Source organism: Talpa occidentalis, unplaced genomic scaffold (assembly GCF_014898055.3).
Source record: "Talpa occidentalis isolate TD23 unplaced genomic scaffold, MPIMG_talOcc4v2.1 talOcc4.8, whole genome shotgun sequence".
NCBI classification, from domain to species: Eukaryota; Metazoa; Chordata; class Mammalia; order Eulipotyphla; family Talpidae; genus Talpa; species Talpa occidentalis.
This window is the reverse complement of record NW_023605194.1, coordinates 12,511,125-12,527,522: the sequence shown is the minus strand read 5'-3', so window position 1 is coordinate 12,527,522 and position 16,398 is coordinate 12,511,125. Positions and strand designations below refer to the sequence as shown.

Here is a 16,398-nt window from a genome sequence, read left to right as displayed (position 1 = left end):
CTTAAGCAAAAGGAATTCCGTGGCCTCTTCTAGAAACTCGTCACAGCATGCACAAAAATGATGTGCTTCTATTTCAATAAACTTGTTATCAATGGAAGGTTTCAGGTTTATACAAAATAAATCTGAATTGCAGATAAAATCTCCTTTGGGGACCCAGTAATCTTTGAAATTTTGCAAAATCTCTTCCTCCTTGCAAGGCAGCCAGGTGGAGAGCAGAGCAGAACAGTGACCTCTGTCTCTATTTCTGCTTTCAGCTGATATTATCACAGTGATCTGTGATACATCCCAAAAGGCACAGGTCCTGCTGGAGAATGTGGAAAAGGGCCTCACCCCAAACCTGAAGATGATCATCCTCATGGATCCTTTTGATGAGGATCTGAAGCAAAGAGGGGAGAAAAATGGAATTGAGATCTTATCCCTTTCTGACGCTGAGGTATCTGGCTAAAACTCAGCTCCCAGATCAAAGGCTGATCTGATGTTGTGGGCAAATTGCAGACCATGCACACAAGAGTGAAGGTGGTGGTTTTCCAGGGGTAGTAGGAGAGAAGTAAATTAGATTCATGCTGTGTAGCTTTGAGAATAGTTTTCCAAGATGACTCAGACACCCCTGCTAAGGAAGGAGAATGATCTGTGACCAATGAGCAGATTTCTGTGCAGAGAACTGATGAATTCAGAGCTTAATAGTAGTTGTGGAGTTGGATACCTGTGTTCATGTTCCAGATCCAAATCTATTAATTGACTTTGGGCAAGCTACTGAAGGTCTCCCTTTCCCTAACTTTAAAATGAGGATAGTATAGTGCCTGTTCTCGAGATCTCGCAGAACAGTTGTAAAGAGTTAAATGAATTAATATATGAGAAGTGTTCAGGTATGTAGTAAACCCTGAAATTTCAACAATTCATATCATTCATAAAGCTTTAGCAGTGGTCCTAGATGACTGAGCCTTAAGAGTATGCTGGGACATTTGGGGTCTGCACTCTTTAGTTTACTCAAGACACTTTATGTTCTTTTCTGGGTTGTTTCCATTGTGCCTGAATGTTTATTTCTAAGCCAGATCCAGGTTGGAATTGTGGTTATATTCCTACATAGGTATTCTCATGGAAAAGGGAAAGAGAGGATTGTCATAAGTCTATCCATTTCAACTAAGGCTTTCTTCTTTTTTTTTTTTTTCTTCATATAGAACATAGGCAAAGAGAACTTCAGAAAACCTGTGGTAAGTCTTATTCTGCCCAAATTTTGAGTCTGCCATGTTCAACTTTCAAAACTCAAGGTACATAAGCCCTTGCATTTCCCCTTCCAGCCCCCTAGACCAGAAGACCTGAGCATCATCTGCTTTACCAGCGGGACCACAGGTCAGTGCCCATAAAGCTGATCCAGAGCACCCTGGTCAGTCAAAAACATGTCTTTTACCACCAGTAGATCGATAAATGTGCTTGACAACAAATCCTATCCTTAGGGACTTACAACTGAAGACTTTGAGTACAGATGCCCAAATTGACAAACATAAGCATAAACACACAAACCTCACTGAATGCACTGGCTATATTGACATGCTATGGAATTTAGGCATAGTAAGGATGGCATCAGAAAGTCAACTTTGTTCCCCAACCCACCACTCTGTCATTTTGACATGACTGGGATGGTTTCATTCAATCAAGAGAACCCAGTGAAGGTTCTACACAGATCAATATGAACCACATAAACCACATATCCCCTCCCAGCTGCCCATTAGAGCTCTTCAGGCCTTTGGATGTGGTCCATGAGGACCTATAGTTAAATCCATTCTGTTGTGCCTAACTTATTAGGTGATAGCTAGGTGTCAACTCAAGTAAAAGTCTCAGTAATAGTTAGACAAAATGTTTATTAGATAATTAAAATGAGGAGTTGAACCAGGGAAACAGTCTGACAGATTTTACTCTGAGAATTATTTCAACAATTTGCAGGTTTGAGTTTCATTTATATAGGTAGAAACAGAGAGTCATCAAAGTTAAAAAAATGTAATTATTTTTGATGGGGGTGGTCTCTACTGATTTTCTATAAGCTTAAGTCTTTCTATTTTATAAGTAATCTTGACCTAAAGATATGTTGATGCTATCGATATACAGAAGAAGACTGATACTGGGGTGTAGTCACTTCTCTGACTTCTAAAGAATGCACTTCCGGAGATGCAAAGGCTGGGTTACTCATTGTTAAAACTCCTTTATCTGACTCCTTAGTCATTAGAGGGGTTTGAAAGACTGGTTTACCTGTAGGCAATAGATTCCTGCATAGACTACATCACAAAACCAGGTGGAGCCTGTTCTGACTTTGAGTTTATGCAGACAGCTTTGCTCTCCTGCCTCCTGAATAACCTAGTGGGTATCCCAGAACATTTACCATATGTTCACCTCCATAATATTATTGGGTCTGAAGTCTTAAACGTAAAAATAGCAGAATTTGGGGAGCGCTACTTGGACTTTTCTTTTCGACTATATTGCTGAGATTGTGGCTGGATCCTTGTAGTAGTAGAAGGTTAAAATGCTATCAGCAGTAGACTCTATGGGGGCATTAATTCAAAACAGCCATGTACTATTCATAAAAATGGTGTATGGTGACTAGAGAAGTTCTTAGCTCTTTGGAAGAAAAGCAATGTAGTGTATTTCAAAGCCAAATGTTGCTCACTAGCTCTATAAAGAATCTTTCCACCTCTTGTTTTCCTACAGGTGACCCCAAAGGAGCCATGCTAACACATGAAAATATAGTTTCAAATGCTGCTGCTTTTCTCAAATGTGTGGAGGTCAGTGTTCAAGAGGTCCTCATGAAAATGTGAATGTGTCATAATTTTTAATCTTGAAATTGGGTGGTGGGAAGAGAGAACAGGTTGAAGATTGAGTATGGAGAATACTGGAGGACTGTGTGCTTTCAGCCCTTGCTCTTGTAGGGTCACTGCAGGTCTCTACACTCAGTGCTTTTAAGGGTACACTGTAGAGTTACTCAGTGCACAACCTGCACAACTGTATGTGGCAGTCCTGGGGTGGAGTAGTGGCATGAATCTAACATTGTCTGCTCTTTTTTCCCTGATCTGTAGTATTCTTTTGAGCCCACCCCTGAGGATGTGAGCATATCCTACCTCCCTTTGGCTCATATGTTTGAGAGAATTGTACAGGTGAGTGCCCTTTACTCCTACCAGGTATGTGTATGCAAAGGGAGTCCTGATTACCTGTCTCACATTTATTCCAAAGACAGCTATACCACATTTCTAGTCCTTTCTCAAACATGCAAGGTGATAGGTAAGGAGTTGGAACAACTGAACCCCAATCCTGGCATTCTCCCAAATGGCTGCAGAACCTTCCTTTGTTTAGACTATGTGTGGCCAGCTGGGTCAGTGCTGGCTTCCGCCTCTGCACAGGGCACCTGAGGTCAGAGCCAGGAGCTTATTATCGACTCATAATCTGTGCTGGTAAAGTAGACATTATTTCTTCCTTTTTATTTTATTTTGGTTAGAATTTTTTTAAAGATCTAGACTTAGAGAATAGGAATTCCCCATAGAAGGCAGAGAAGGGGCATTTGATCCAGGTGAGAGGGTGCAGGTGGAGCCATTGGGGATGTCTGTGTGCCGGAGGGACCCTGTCCTTGCAAGTGGGCACCAGGCATTTCACATGACTCAGGGACTGATTTGGAAACTGAAAGCAGAGTCGGCCTTTCAGAAACACAAGTGATGGTATGGATGGAAAATCCTCTCTCTGCTCCCCATGCACCCACCTCTTCAACCAGCTTATGTGTTGATGCATGAAATGATGAAAGATTCAGCTCTTTGGACTAAAATGTTGATATGTGATTAATGAAATATTCATTCTAAGAAGCATAATTTTTGCACTTTATCATTTGAAATTGAGATGGTCTTACAATTGTGGGCACGTTTTAGTTTAAGTGGCAGTATTTTTCTCATACTGCTCCAGAACAAATGGGCTCCCACAAAGGACGTAGGCTGGAGACTGGCACCCAGAGCTATGGGTGGAAGAGTGGACCCATGATCTTACAGGCCCCACCACTCTAGTAGAAAGGAGTTTTGATCCTGCCTTTGGGGGAGACTCTCATTGTTCTGCTTCCCTAAAATGCTGGGTTGGGGAGCTGCCCAGAGAAAAATGCTCATGGACGTGAATGTTGGTCCTCAATTCTGTCCAAGACAGGCCCTGCCTGCACTGGCCTTTTGGCTCTGAGTCCTGTTCTTTGGCCTTGTTCTTAGACCGTTGTGTACTCCAGTGGAGCCAGGGTTGGCTTCTTCCAAGGAGATATTCGGTTGCTGCCTGATGACATGAAGACTCTGAAACCCACGGTGTTTCCCACAGTGCCTCGACTCCTTAACCGGGTCTATGACAAGGTACGAAACTTACTTCTGCTGGGCTGGCAGGTGGAGGAGCTGCCTGTGGCCTGTGTTGAAGGGCCTGACTCAGGCTCTGTGGGACACCGTGCTGCTAAGAAATTTGCTCCACTTCCACCCCTGCTCCCTACAACCATCCACTTTCAGCCATGGTTACAAAGGCAGCCCTGAGAAACTGTACTGAATGAAACCCTCTTTCTTCTGGATAAGGTCTAGGGCCTGGGCTGGAAAATGTTTGAGTCAGAGATTTAGGGAGCCTTTTCACATTCAGCTGACTTACGAGGAAGTTGTTACTCTGATTTCAACACAACTCCTGGTTATTGAGCTTCTTGCAGATAAGCCAGGCCCCACTGTAAACATTTCATATACATTCCTTCATAGAATTCTCACAAAAGCACAGGAAATTATGTCTACACTTATTCATCCCTTACAGATAAGGAGACAAGCTCAAAGTTTGCATAACCTACACAGAGTCAGCCAATAAGAGATCAGCCAAAATAAAGCTGTCACATAATCATTTTAGCAGTCATTGACCACTGATCTAATTTTATTAGAGTTTGTAAAATGGTGATTTTTTTTCTAATTCAATCTTTCTTCATGTATTTATTAGCTGAGATTCTCAGAAAAGCATGAAAAATAAATAATTTGACTCCTTAAATTTTCCAGAATCATGAATTGATGCCCTGTTGTCCCTCAAAATGGCCAGTGATATTCTTTTTCTTTGTAATATTATGAGTTTGTGATTTGCATATTTGTATGTTTAATCAATTTGTATGTTTAACCCATTAATCTTCTTGATGTTCAAACTCTCCCATGTTGAAATTTGGGAGTCCCAACAAATTGTTCATATGTTCTTTGATAGCTTCCTTGTTTTTTGGTACAAGATGTCCCAAGTTCATCTTGAATGTTGATCACTCATCTTGCCTAGCTAATTTCTCCAGCAATTCCTTGGAACTGGGATTTAAACCCAGGCAATATGGTAACAGAGCCCAGGCTCTTTGACATGTGTTTGATCCGTAGACATGGAGCCCTAAGGAAAAATCACATGATCATTCTTCACATGCTTTGGCTCCTATCCCTGAAATTCTAGAATTTTTCTTCTCACTTGGGAATCTCACCAGATACTATTCCGAAGCTCCAGGGACAGAGCAGGCAGCATTCTAGAAAACATATGACCCCTGAACATTGAAAGCCCCTATTTCTAACAGAATTGTTAGCAATTCTGATCGTTTCTCATAAAGCTACAGAGCTGCTGGATTTGGTTGTTGTTATGGTTTTTGTTTTGTTGTTTGACAATTTTGTTATTTTATAACATGGGAAGTAGGTTGTGTCCTAATAGAAGAACTATCAGGAACTCATGATGCAGGCAGCATTTGAATGTAAATCTTTGGAGAGAAATGATGAGATATTGACAAAATGATGGGCATGAGTAGATGCTTAGAGCCTAGTTAGGAGGTAAGTATGAGCAGTCTTGTCTGGACACCCAGAAATGGACATTTCCATTAAATATGAAAGATTGCTGGAAAAATGTCTTTAAATTTTGAACTTTAGAACTTTGATTTCCTTGCCTCTAGCTTCTAGTACGATGGTATCTTGAAGGCAAGACAGTGGAATTCAAGATTAATTTTATAAATAAGGGGGTTTTCTTTGAGTTGTACTTGACAAAGCTCTCCTTTGGTAGAAGCAGAGTTGAAGGATCAGAATCATGGCGGGGGCGGGGGCAGAGTTAGGGAGATGAGGGAAATACTGTGGGCTAAGAAAATGGTGCCATTCTTCCCAAAGGGAAGAAATGATCTCAGTAGGAAAGTCAGTAGGGTTTGAATGGTGTGGCTGAAGGAACTTTAATATAGAGAAAGGTGGCATTCCTACAAGGTTAGTGAATGTAAGGGACTAGGGGAGGGAGAGGTGGTGTTTGTATAAAAAAGTCAGATTCTGGGTCCTTTTATGACCTACTAAATCTGAAGCCCAAAAGTACCCATTAACTGTTTGGTTTTTCTTAAGATTTATTTATTTATGCATACAAGAGCTGGGGTCCAGGCCAGAGGTGTGGGGGGTGAGAGGATCCACAAGAGACAGTGGGGAATAGAACAGGCAGACTGACTGAAATACACTGCTGAGGGGAGCAGCGGGCGAGACAGGAGAGGTTTGCTTCACCATGTGGGTTTCTCCCTGTTTGGCCGGGGATCGAACTCATGCTGCTTAGGCTGTGGATTGCTTCACAGTGTGGTGCTTAACCCTTGCGCCACCAGGAAGCCCCAAATGTTTTTTATTTAGTACTCCCAGGGGATTTTTTTGGTAGGTGATAGTCACCTTGTGAAGATATCTCAGCTGTCTTCAAATGATTTCACTTGTCAAAGTTGTTTGCCAAGGCCTGGGACCTGCAGGAGCTGGCGCTCTACATGTATACTCAGTTCACGTCTTCCTCGGTATATCCATAAGTTCATCATTTTTCAGCAACCCAGTTCATGAGAGAGAACCACTCCTGTAAGAACCTCAAAGGCATTGTTTTTCACTATCTCCAATATGGTTCCAGCTAAGAGAAACTATCATCTTGCAGGTACAAAATGAAGCCAAGACACCCTTTAAGAAGTTCATGTTGAACTTGGCTATTGCATGTAAGTTCAGTGAAGTGAAAAAGGGCATCATCAGACGAAACACTATCTGGGACAAGTTGATCTTTCATAAGATCCAGGTAGGTTGGGTGCGTTCTGTACAGAGCGGTAAAGAGCGGGGCTGTCCATTGACTTTACACATTGGCTTTTCCTTGGATGCTGGAGCAGCTCTTTAACTGGAGATGCTTTGGCACTATGTTCCCTCACCTTTTGAGATCTCGCTTGAACAACTCTCACTAAAGGGAATTGGTCAAAAAGCAGAAAATGGATTCTTCTTAGGTTCTAAGACTCTCTCTTATTCTCATAAGTGGTCTCTTGATTTTATAAGTAATCTGAAGGGAGCAAGAATATATATTATCTTGAGTATTTTTTTTTAAATGTGGGTCTCATCCCAGTTATAGATAGTGAGGAAAATACCAGTTAACTTTTAAGTATTTTTCCTCAATACCAAGTCCTAACCTAAGTGATTTTTAAATTAACTAGTTTAATTCTCAAACACAAAACACTAGGTTGGCTGTTCTACCCATTTTGCAGCAGGGGAAACTGAGGCCAAGGGAGTAGATTTCAGTGGATCTTTGGTTTCTCCTGAACAGGAAAGCCTGGGTGGGAAGGTCCGCATCATGGTCACTGGCGCTGCCCCCATCTCCTCCCCTGTGCTGACATTCCTCCGGGCAGCGCTGGGATGTCCGGTAAGTCAAGCACCTTTTCTGAAGATAACTTATTTCACTTTTGCACCAGTAAAGTTTGCTGTTTAAATAAAAATGAAAACACACTGGGAAGTGCCAAAGAGAAAGTCATCAAAAAATCTCAAAATTAAGACCAATTATCCTACTTACCTCTTTTGTGCATCTAAGTACAGAAACCATTACAGAGAAGATGTGTGTGTTCTCAAATACGTGTCAAGGAGCACCCCATCAACACTGACTTGTCCAATCAAGACCTATGGCATTTTAAAACTTTCACAATTATTTATTGAGTGTACCCAAATAAGTAGCTTCCTGTTGATGGACAGTAGCTTACCATTTCCCCCCCACTATTTTTATTAATGAAATGATAAGGATATTTGTGTTCCTTTAGTATTTTCACAGTTATCAAGTCAGTGTGATGAATCCCTGGGGGCATAATTGGATCAAAATCAATGAGTGTTTTTATATGCTCATGCAAATCATCACACTTCCCTTTATATATTCCTGCAAAGAATGCATAGACCTTAGTTTCCCACACCCTTGCCAGTGACAGGCTCTGACAGTCATCTAATCTTCATCAATCAGACACACGAAAAACCTCATTGCCGTTTTGTTTTTAGTGCTGATCATCTTTTGTATCACTTATTGGCAGTTCCATTTTTTTGTATGAATTATTACTTTCTTAGAGAAAAAGGAACAAAGAATAATTTGGTTCTCCTTCACATGGCTTTCTAAGGGTTTTTGTGTGGTAGTAATACTGAAAAATTAGAAAAAATGTTAGAAATACTTTTTCTAAGCCTTTTTGCCTTGGGTACGGCTCTTTAAAAGTTTCAGATATTTATGTAGTCAATCTGATTAATCTTTTCTATCTATGATTTTTTAAGTAAACAGGATTTCCTAACCCTAAAATTTTTCAAGACATTTTATCCATATTTTCATTTTATCCATATTTTCTCCTGCCTTCCAATTAAGTCTAGAATTTTGTGCAAGGCTTTGGCATGGATATTGTCATATTTTTTTCCCAAATGGCCAACTGGTTCATTCATTTGACCAACATGCACAGCATGAATGAAACAGACAGCCACGTCCAGAGTATCCCTATTTGTGTAAACACCATCAAAAAAAAGACTATAAATTGATAGTCAGAGGTCTTCTAAAATACTTGTTAAACCAAAACCCTCTTGGCCATTCTTTTTTAATCTAAGTAATAATGGTTCATAATATTCATAGTTTTCAAGCATGCATCATTAAAATCAACATATGTATGGACTACATCAAGTTCACCACTAAAAGTCCATTTCTGTCCATTATCATACAATTGACCCCTTTAAACTTAACTTATTTAATCACCTCCTCTTCCCCTTCCTTCTAGTAACCACTAATTTGATCTCACAGTTGAAGTTTGTTTTTCTTTTATTTAGTTCATTTGTTTCTTTGTAACCACATGAGTGGAATCATACAGAGTTTGTCTTTAGTCATCTGACATATTTCATTTAGCATCATATATCTAGGTCCATCCAAGTTGTTGCAACTGGCATGAGTTTATCATTTTTGATCACTGAGTAGTATTCTACTCTGCGTCTATACCATGTATTCTTTATCCACTCATCTGTCTTTGGATATGTAGGTTTTTTCTAACTTTTGACTAAACAGTGCTGTGCTGAACATGAGGTTGCATATGTCCTTCAAATTAGTGGTTTTGTATTTTTCAACTAAATACCCAGAAGTGGGATAACTTTGGCCATTAATACTTTCCTTACTCTCAATCCCCAAAACCAATAGATCAGAAGGTCCTGTAGCCTCACCCCTGCCAGAAATGCCATCCCCTGAGGCTCTTCCAGCTTGCCCGTCCCCAGCCTCCCCATCCTGCAGTAGCTCTTGTTCTCTCCTTCCAGTCAACATTATCTTCTGTACCAAGGGTGAGCAAGGGCTCCCTTCAGGGGAGCTTGCCCACCCACTGGCAAACCCACCCATTTATATGTATTATCTGAAGCTGATTTTGTGCTGCCCTGGCATAGCTAAGTAGTAGAAAGAGACCATATGGTCCAAAATGCCAAAAATATTGTCTGATCCTACACAGAAAACATTTGTCACCACCTGTTCTATACCACTTAAAGCTATTCCTCTTGAAGAATGTGACTCATTTTCTTCCATTCCTACAGTCATTTTTCATTTCCCAGGTTCAAGTCCATCACCACTGGACTGTACATCTTTAACAGACAACTTACATTTTCCCATTGATTTAAAATGCCACGTTCCCCAAAGGGCACTTTTGTTTCTTTCTAGAACTTTTTGGCTTTGGGGTGACTCCCCACTTGTCAAGACTTAGCAGCTTTGGGCATCAATTCAAGGTATTCAGATACCACGTGTCCTCCAACCTCAGAGACCTTGCTGTCCTCAGTCTGGCCACAGGGTAGGATCCCCTTGTGCTTTATCATGAGTGGGTCTCAAAGCCCTTCTTCACTTTCCCCAGGTGTATGAAGCTTATGGTCAAACCGAGTGCACTGCCGGCTGTACATTTACATCTCCTGGGGACTGGGAATCAGGTAGGTCCCCTCCTAAGGGACAGGAGGCACAGTGGGTATGAGAAGGTTCCTAACTGAACCAGGACATATGACTTTAAGAAACCTCACTTCTTTGCATGAACATGGCAAGTGCCAAACACAGGTTTCAGTGCAGGCCTTCCTGCTGCTATCCATCATTGGCCCCAGATGATTCTCCAGTCTTATTCTGTTAGTGTCAGTCCATAGATATCTCCAAAACATGCCTGTATTGTCGCTGCTTTCTGGCTTCCCAGCTGACTCAGTGTGCTGTGTTCTAGGCCATGTCGGAGCACCCCTGGCTTGCAACCATGTGAAGCTGGAAGACGTGCCTGACATGAACTACTATTCAGTGAACAATGAAGGCGAGGTGAGTAAGTGGTGACCCGAGGTCACATCCAGACAACACAGTGAGCACACAATCTCGAGCAAGCTTGGGGTTGACTTCCCTGAGATTGTTAACAAGGAATTGGATGTATCTGAGTAATTTCCTTCCCTGTCCTCTACCCTGGGGGTTTAAATCTGATATATTTACACTGTAGTGGAAGCCCTCACTTGATTCAAGGTGGGGGTGTGCTTTGTGATGTGCCCCAGCCAGGATGGGCAGCCTATGTTATTGTTACCACCTTGTACCCTCTCGTGGGCAGATTTGCATCAAGGGCACCAACGTGTTCAAAGGATACCTAAAGGACCCTGAAAAGAGCAGTGAGGCCCTGGACCAGGATGGCTGGCTTCACACAGGAGACATCGGTCGCTGGCTCCCGGTGGGTGTTTCAGCAGAACTTCTGGGAGTCTGAGCTGCTAGACTTGGTACAACCATCTGCTGATAGCAGAGATGGAGGAGGCTAATCAGCTGAGGCAGCTGAAGGGGAGGTCTGCATCCTCCACCTGGCTATGGCTTCCTCTGAATATAAAGAGAAGAAATTGGGAGACTAAGCAGAGGTTGGGAGACTGTCTAGAAGTTTCAACTATCCAGTTGACAGAACCTAGACTGGGAGTTGGGAGAAGTGTGTTCTCACCCTAGTTCTTCCACGGACCAAAAATGTAATTGTGAGAAAGTGGGGGTGGGGTCTGCTGAACTCCAGGGGCTTTCTTTCTCAAGGCCAGAAAGATCTTGATGGCAATGATCACATTTGATCTCAATGTGATCTCGATGTGTCCACAAGACACAGGCTTGTGGGAGGCTTTGCTTCTTGCTTTGTGCCTTATCAAATACAACAGCAGCAGCAGTGAGGGTTATCAGCACTCTTTTCAGACCCAAACCAAAGAGGGGATTTTTAATAGGCCAGACAGTCCTGGGCCTCAGCATTGGCATGGCTGCCCTGACATTCAAATAGATGCTCTCACGAGTGAAGTCATGCTCTCATGACTTCTCCAGGAAAGGGAATGTGGTTTTCTGTTTGTTTTTTACTTTTCACTTTTTTTGTAGCAAACATTGCCATTTGACAACCTCACTGGCTTATAATTTGATGTTTGATGAACTTCAGAGGGATAAGTTTCTTTCCAGTGACTGTATAGAGACACACCAAGAAAACAAAGAAGGAGGATCTCTAAGCTGGGGCACACAGAGACTAGCAGTGACCATCACCACCCTCATCTGAGGAAGACACACTCTTCATTAGAGCATAACTTGCAGATAAAACATTGTCCATAGTTTCCATGGAGGCCATCTGTTTTCCGGAGAGGAGGGAACATTATTGCATGACAGTGAGGATGGAGCCTTAGAGCCCTTGCAGGCAGTTTTCCAAGAAGTCTTCTCTCAGAAAAGCTTTCTTGGTTTCCTGTGTGCTGGGGAGTAGGAATGTGGCTGAATTTGAAAGCTCCTTTGATACTCAGTATTCTCAAGATTTAAGTGACTTTTCAAGGAATGCTTGACAGTAGCTGTCCGAGGAGACTGGTCCCAAGGATGTATTGTATGACCTAGGGTGTGGCTAATGATAGTTTGCTAACATATGTGCTTCTGTACATTAAAAGTTCCCTGCTCTGATAAGCTTCAGATGGAGGCAACAGACATGGTTATATGGACCTGAGCCTTATTCATTACTTTGAGATGTCTGTTGGGCTGAACTGACGGTTACTTTTTTGAGTCAGCCTCGTGGATGGCTCCAGAGTTGGTTCAGGCTTTTGCCCTACTGAAGGTGTGATCAAGTGCACTGTATTTGCCACTTGTCCCAATTCTGCAACTCAAATCCCTAAGCACCTAAGCTGCTCAGATCAATTAACACAAAGATCCAGTGGCCAATGGTCTCTGGTGGTTGGGCAGGAGCCCCCAGTCCTGCTTCTGTCCTCACAGGTGCAGTGAATGACATGTGTGATTAGCATTGTTAAGTGCAGAAGGTTCAGCCTCCTACCTCCTAACAGGAGGACTGCCTAAATGGCAGCCAGGGAAGGGAGACCTAACTCAGTCAAAATAAGTCTCATGAAAGAAACTCCTTCCTGATTCCTGAGGGTTCTGCAAATGGAATAATTGGAGATTAAGTTATTGGAAATTGAGAGCAGATGTCAGTGATTTCCTTTGAGGCTATGCTTAGTCTCCATGAAGTCACGAATGGGGGCTGCTTCCCGCCCTTCCCCCACAGCCAGAGAGGAAAAAGTCTCGCCCAAAAGTCTTCAGAGAAGTCAAGTTTAAAGAAGGAAGACACCTGTGATGTCAGAGCTCTTCCCCTCTGACCCCCTCGCTAGAGCTCAAAAATACTGATGGTGTCATCTGCTTTCACAGAATGGGACTCTGAAGATCATCGACCGTAAAAAGAACATTTTCAAGCTGGCACAAGGAGAGTACATTGCTCCAGAGAAGATAGAAAATATCTACATCAGGAGTAGACCAGTCGCACAGGTTTTTGTACACGGAGACAGCTTACGGGTAATAATAACAATTTTTCCCCCAATGGCCATTTTCACACACCGTGATGGTTTCCTGAGGGTAATCTGTATAGATGGGCTTAGGACAGAAAAATCTGAGTTTAGAAAACTGAAGAAATGAAGCTACAGTCCAAACCTCAAGTAAGGTCCTATAAGTGAACAAAATATTTTTTGAAACCAGGGTGAACCCTAAACAAATGAATGGAGTTGTTAAAACCTTTATACTAAAGAATAGCCATTGGGTAAAGAACCCCATGCTGCCCTGTTTCCATGGCAACAGGAGTTCCTCAGGCACAACAAATGGTTTACTGTATAGAGACAGACACTTACACTAGCTTTCTGGGAGCTGGAGAGGCCAGCAATGCCTTAATGTTGAATCCCCTGAACAATCAAATTTGAATAGAATGTTTGTGTAAAGAGAAACCCTCCCTGAGGATTTGAAGTAAGGTTTGAGTAGGACTGAGAGTTGGGGTCTTGGGAAATGGTTAGGAAGCTATCCTGGGGGACATTCCTCTCGCAACCCTGCAACTTTTATTTCTCTTCCCTAGTCATCCTTGGTAGCAGTGGTGGTTCCCGACCCAGATGCGCTTCCCTCATTTGCAGCCAAACTTGGGGTTAAGGGCAGCACAGAAGAACTGTGCCAGAGCCAAGTAAGTCTCACAGAGGGAAACCCCTAGCTGTGGCGGGCTGTGGGGGACGGGAGGCCCAGAGTGTGGCCCTCCCAGGAAGAACAGACACTTCCTCATCTGTGAGATGTGACTCAAATCCATTGAATGTTTTTATTAGATAGGAGGATAGGATGGGGAACTAAACACACACACACACACACAGACACACACACACACACATACACACAGCTGTTCTCTTTATAGTTACGTGTTCATTTTGGGGGAAAAATTGAAAAATAAGAGAATAAAGCATCATTCAGAGAAAACCCCTATTAACGTTTAGATTTGCCTTTTCTTCTCATATCAGTGTTCTCGTTTTGAGCAACATGTGTAAAATGTGCTTGCACATAATTCCATACCCTGCTTTTATCCTGATGAGTTATTATAGGCATTTCAGTTGGTTCATCCTGATGCTGTTTTATAGCAATGCTTGACACTATGTTTTCTATTCTTAGACTATAAAGGAAGCCATTCTAGAAGACTTGAGGAAAATTGGGAAAGAAAGTGGCCTTAAGTCCTTTGAGCAGGTATGTTGTACTGATCCTACCCTGGTCTCTCAAGTCACAAGGGAAATTGTATTTCAAGTTCCCATTTATTAATGGAGTTGATTTTCATTTCTTCTCAAATTGGATTGATTTGTCAATCATTTACATAACTATAATTTGGGAAGTACAACTTCACCCCTCTAGATGTGTGCTTGCTTCACTCAGCTACCACCAAGCTCCAGGAACAACAAACTGTTTATTTATTTATTTTTTTTAAGATTTATTTATTTATTTATTTATTTATACAAGCACTGGGTACAGTCAGAAGTGCGGGAGGGTGAGAGAATTCACCAGAGCCAGAGAGGGTAGCAGAGCAGGCAGAAGGACCAAAGTACACTGCTGAGGGGAGCAGCGGGCGGCAGGAGGGGTCTGTGCACCATGTGGGACTCTCCTCTGGTGACTGGGGAGCAGCCCGGGATCGAACTGGCGCTGCAGAGGCTGCGGGCAGCTTCACAACCCAGCGCTCAACCGCTGCGCCACCAGGGAGGCCCACAACAAACTGTTTATTATAGAGATGGTAGTTTCTGGAAGTTGGGGAGGCCAGAGATGCTTTAAGCTTAATGTTGAGCCCCCAACCCTTCCTTCTTACCACCAGCCCCTCTAGTAATTACCAGTTTTCTCAGTGTCTAAGAGTTACACAATGGGGTTCAAATGCAGTTTCCAAAGAATTGATTTTAGATTTTATACCATTAACTCATTATCACAGATGGCAGCGACATTTTAGCGTTGCTTGTTCATTCCTTTTGGCAGTTTAGTATCCATTCTCCCTTTTCCTTATTTATCTCTCCCCCAAATTATGAATATGACAGAATGGGTATGATCCATTTCTTTCCCTCCTCTCCCTTCATCAACCCCATTTTCAGAAGGCGAAACAGTCTCTGCATTTCTTCACATACAGAAAAGTCCAGATCACAAGTAAACATGGGGGTGTGTGCGTGTGCTTTCATCATTTCTTCCAGGTTAAAAACATCCATCTTCATCCGGAGCAATTTACCATTGAAAATGGGCTGTTGACACCAACAATGAAAGCAAAGCGGGGAGAGCTTGCCAAGTACTTTCGGGCCGAGATCGACAGCCTCTATGAGACCATCCAAGAGTAGGTTCAGGTACGTCTGGCTGGAAGGGGCTGGGGCAGCCAGCCCTGGGGGAGCATGGACTAAAAACTCATCTTACATATTTACTTTTTGGCTTTTCCTTCTGTTGTTTTACCTACTAAATCACAAAAGCATGGTTTGGGGCTTTTTAAAATTATCTGCTGAGACTTATGTGGAAGGTTAGCCATGAATTAAGTAAATCATGTTTTTTCCATCGTAAATGTTGCTGACCTAGGTTTTAGGGCGACACACCTACTTTCTTCTAGATCTTTTTCTTTGTATTCTTTGTCACTTTCTTGTGATCTCCATCCTCTGAGTAACTATTTCACTATTTCTAGGGTCAACGTGGCCAGCTGACTTTTTCCTTGATTTATAGTAAACCTTACCAGTTCACAGTCCCATCACGTCAGCCTTCTAATGTTCAAAATAAGAGGGCTTTAAGCTTGGAAAGTTGGTCATTTCATGTTTCTATTTATTTTAAAGATCACAACATTACTATGCTAGTAAATCAAGTTTTAACTTATTTTCTATATTTTATAACTAATATTTCTATATTCTAACTTATAATATTTATCGTATCTGTGAGACAATTTTTTTTCTATGTACATTAAAGACTGAGTACAAAAGGGACAAATTGATCATCCTGAATATTCCCCAAACTTCCTAGTTTCTGACGAGGGAGAATTAAAAATTGGACCATGTTGTCCAAATAGAATATCCTGAAACTGCATCTGGTGATTAAATCTGTTCTCTAGTTTGCTGCTGAGCTGGAAGCAGTGGAGAAAGGAGTTGAGATTTCTAGCAAGTGCACTTTTCGGGTAAACGAAGCAAGACGGATGGAAGATTCCTGAGCTGTGAACAAAGACCCGAGCAAGCAGGACACTCATAACGGGCCTGTCTTCTCCAAAGGAACTGACGGCACTTATCTCTCCTGGACTCCAGTTCTTGCTGTACACTAGCCCAAGACAACACGTGTTGCTTCTACTTGTAAATGCCTTTAAAATAAACTATTGCAAACATTTGCCATGTGCTG

At 42.2% G+C, this 16,398-nt stretch overlaps 1 protein-coding gene across 5 annotated transcripts in view; it reads left to right on the top strand.

The window, feature by feature from the left end:
* Positions 1-16,387, top strand: part of ACSL5 (acyl-CoA synthetase long chain family member 5) — a 43,901-nt gene extending 27,514 nt beyond the window's left edge. For all 5 annotated transcript variants that reach the window (XM_037496511.2, XM_037496510.2, XM_037496507.2 and 2 more), the window contains exons 7-22: positions 255-433; positions 1,179-1,211; positions 1,299-1,350; positions 2,701-2,774; positions 3,066-3,143; positions 4,224-4,358; positions 6,916-7,050; positions 7,564-7,659; positions 10,130-10,202; positions 10,478-10,566; positions 10,844-10,960; positions 12,916-13,059; positions 13,607-13,708; positions 14,182-14,253; positions 15,231-15,377; positions 16,121-16,387. In XM_037496511.2, coding sequence (XP_037352408.1) covers positions 255-433; positions 1,179-1,211; positions 1,299-1,350; positions 2,701-2,774; positions 3,066-3,143; positions 4,224-4,358; positions 6,916-7,050; positions 7,564-7,659; positions 10,130-10,202; positions 10,478-10,566; positions 10,844-10,960; positions 12,916-13,059; positions 13,607-13,708; positions 14,182-14,253; positions 15,231-15,371 — 1,520 coding nt within the window. In that variant the 3' untranslated portion in view covers positions 15,372-15,377; positions 16,121-16,387. The remainder of the gene's footprint in view (positions 1-254; positions 434-1,178; positions 1,212-1,298; positions 1,351-2,700; positions 2,775-3,065; positions 3,144-4,223; positions 4,359-6,915; positions 7,051-7,563; positions 7,660-10,129; positions 10,203-10,477; positions 10,567-10,843; positions 10,961-12,915; positions 13,060-13,606; positions 13,709-14,181; positions 14,254-15,230; positions 15,378-16,120) is intronic.
* Positions 16,388-16,398: the final 11 nt, after the last annotated feature.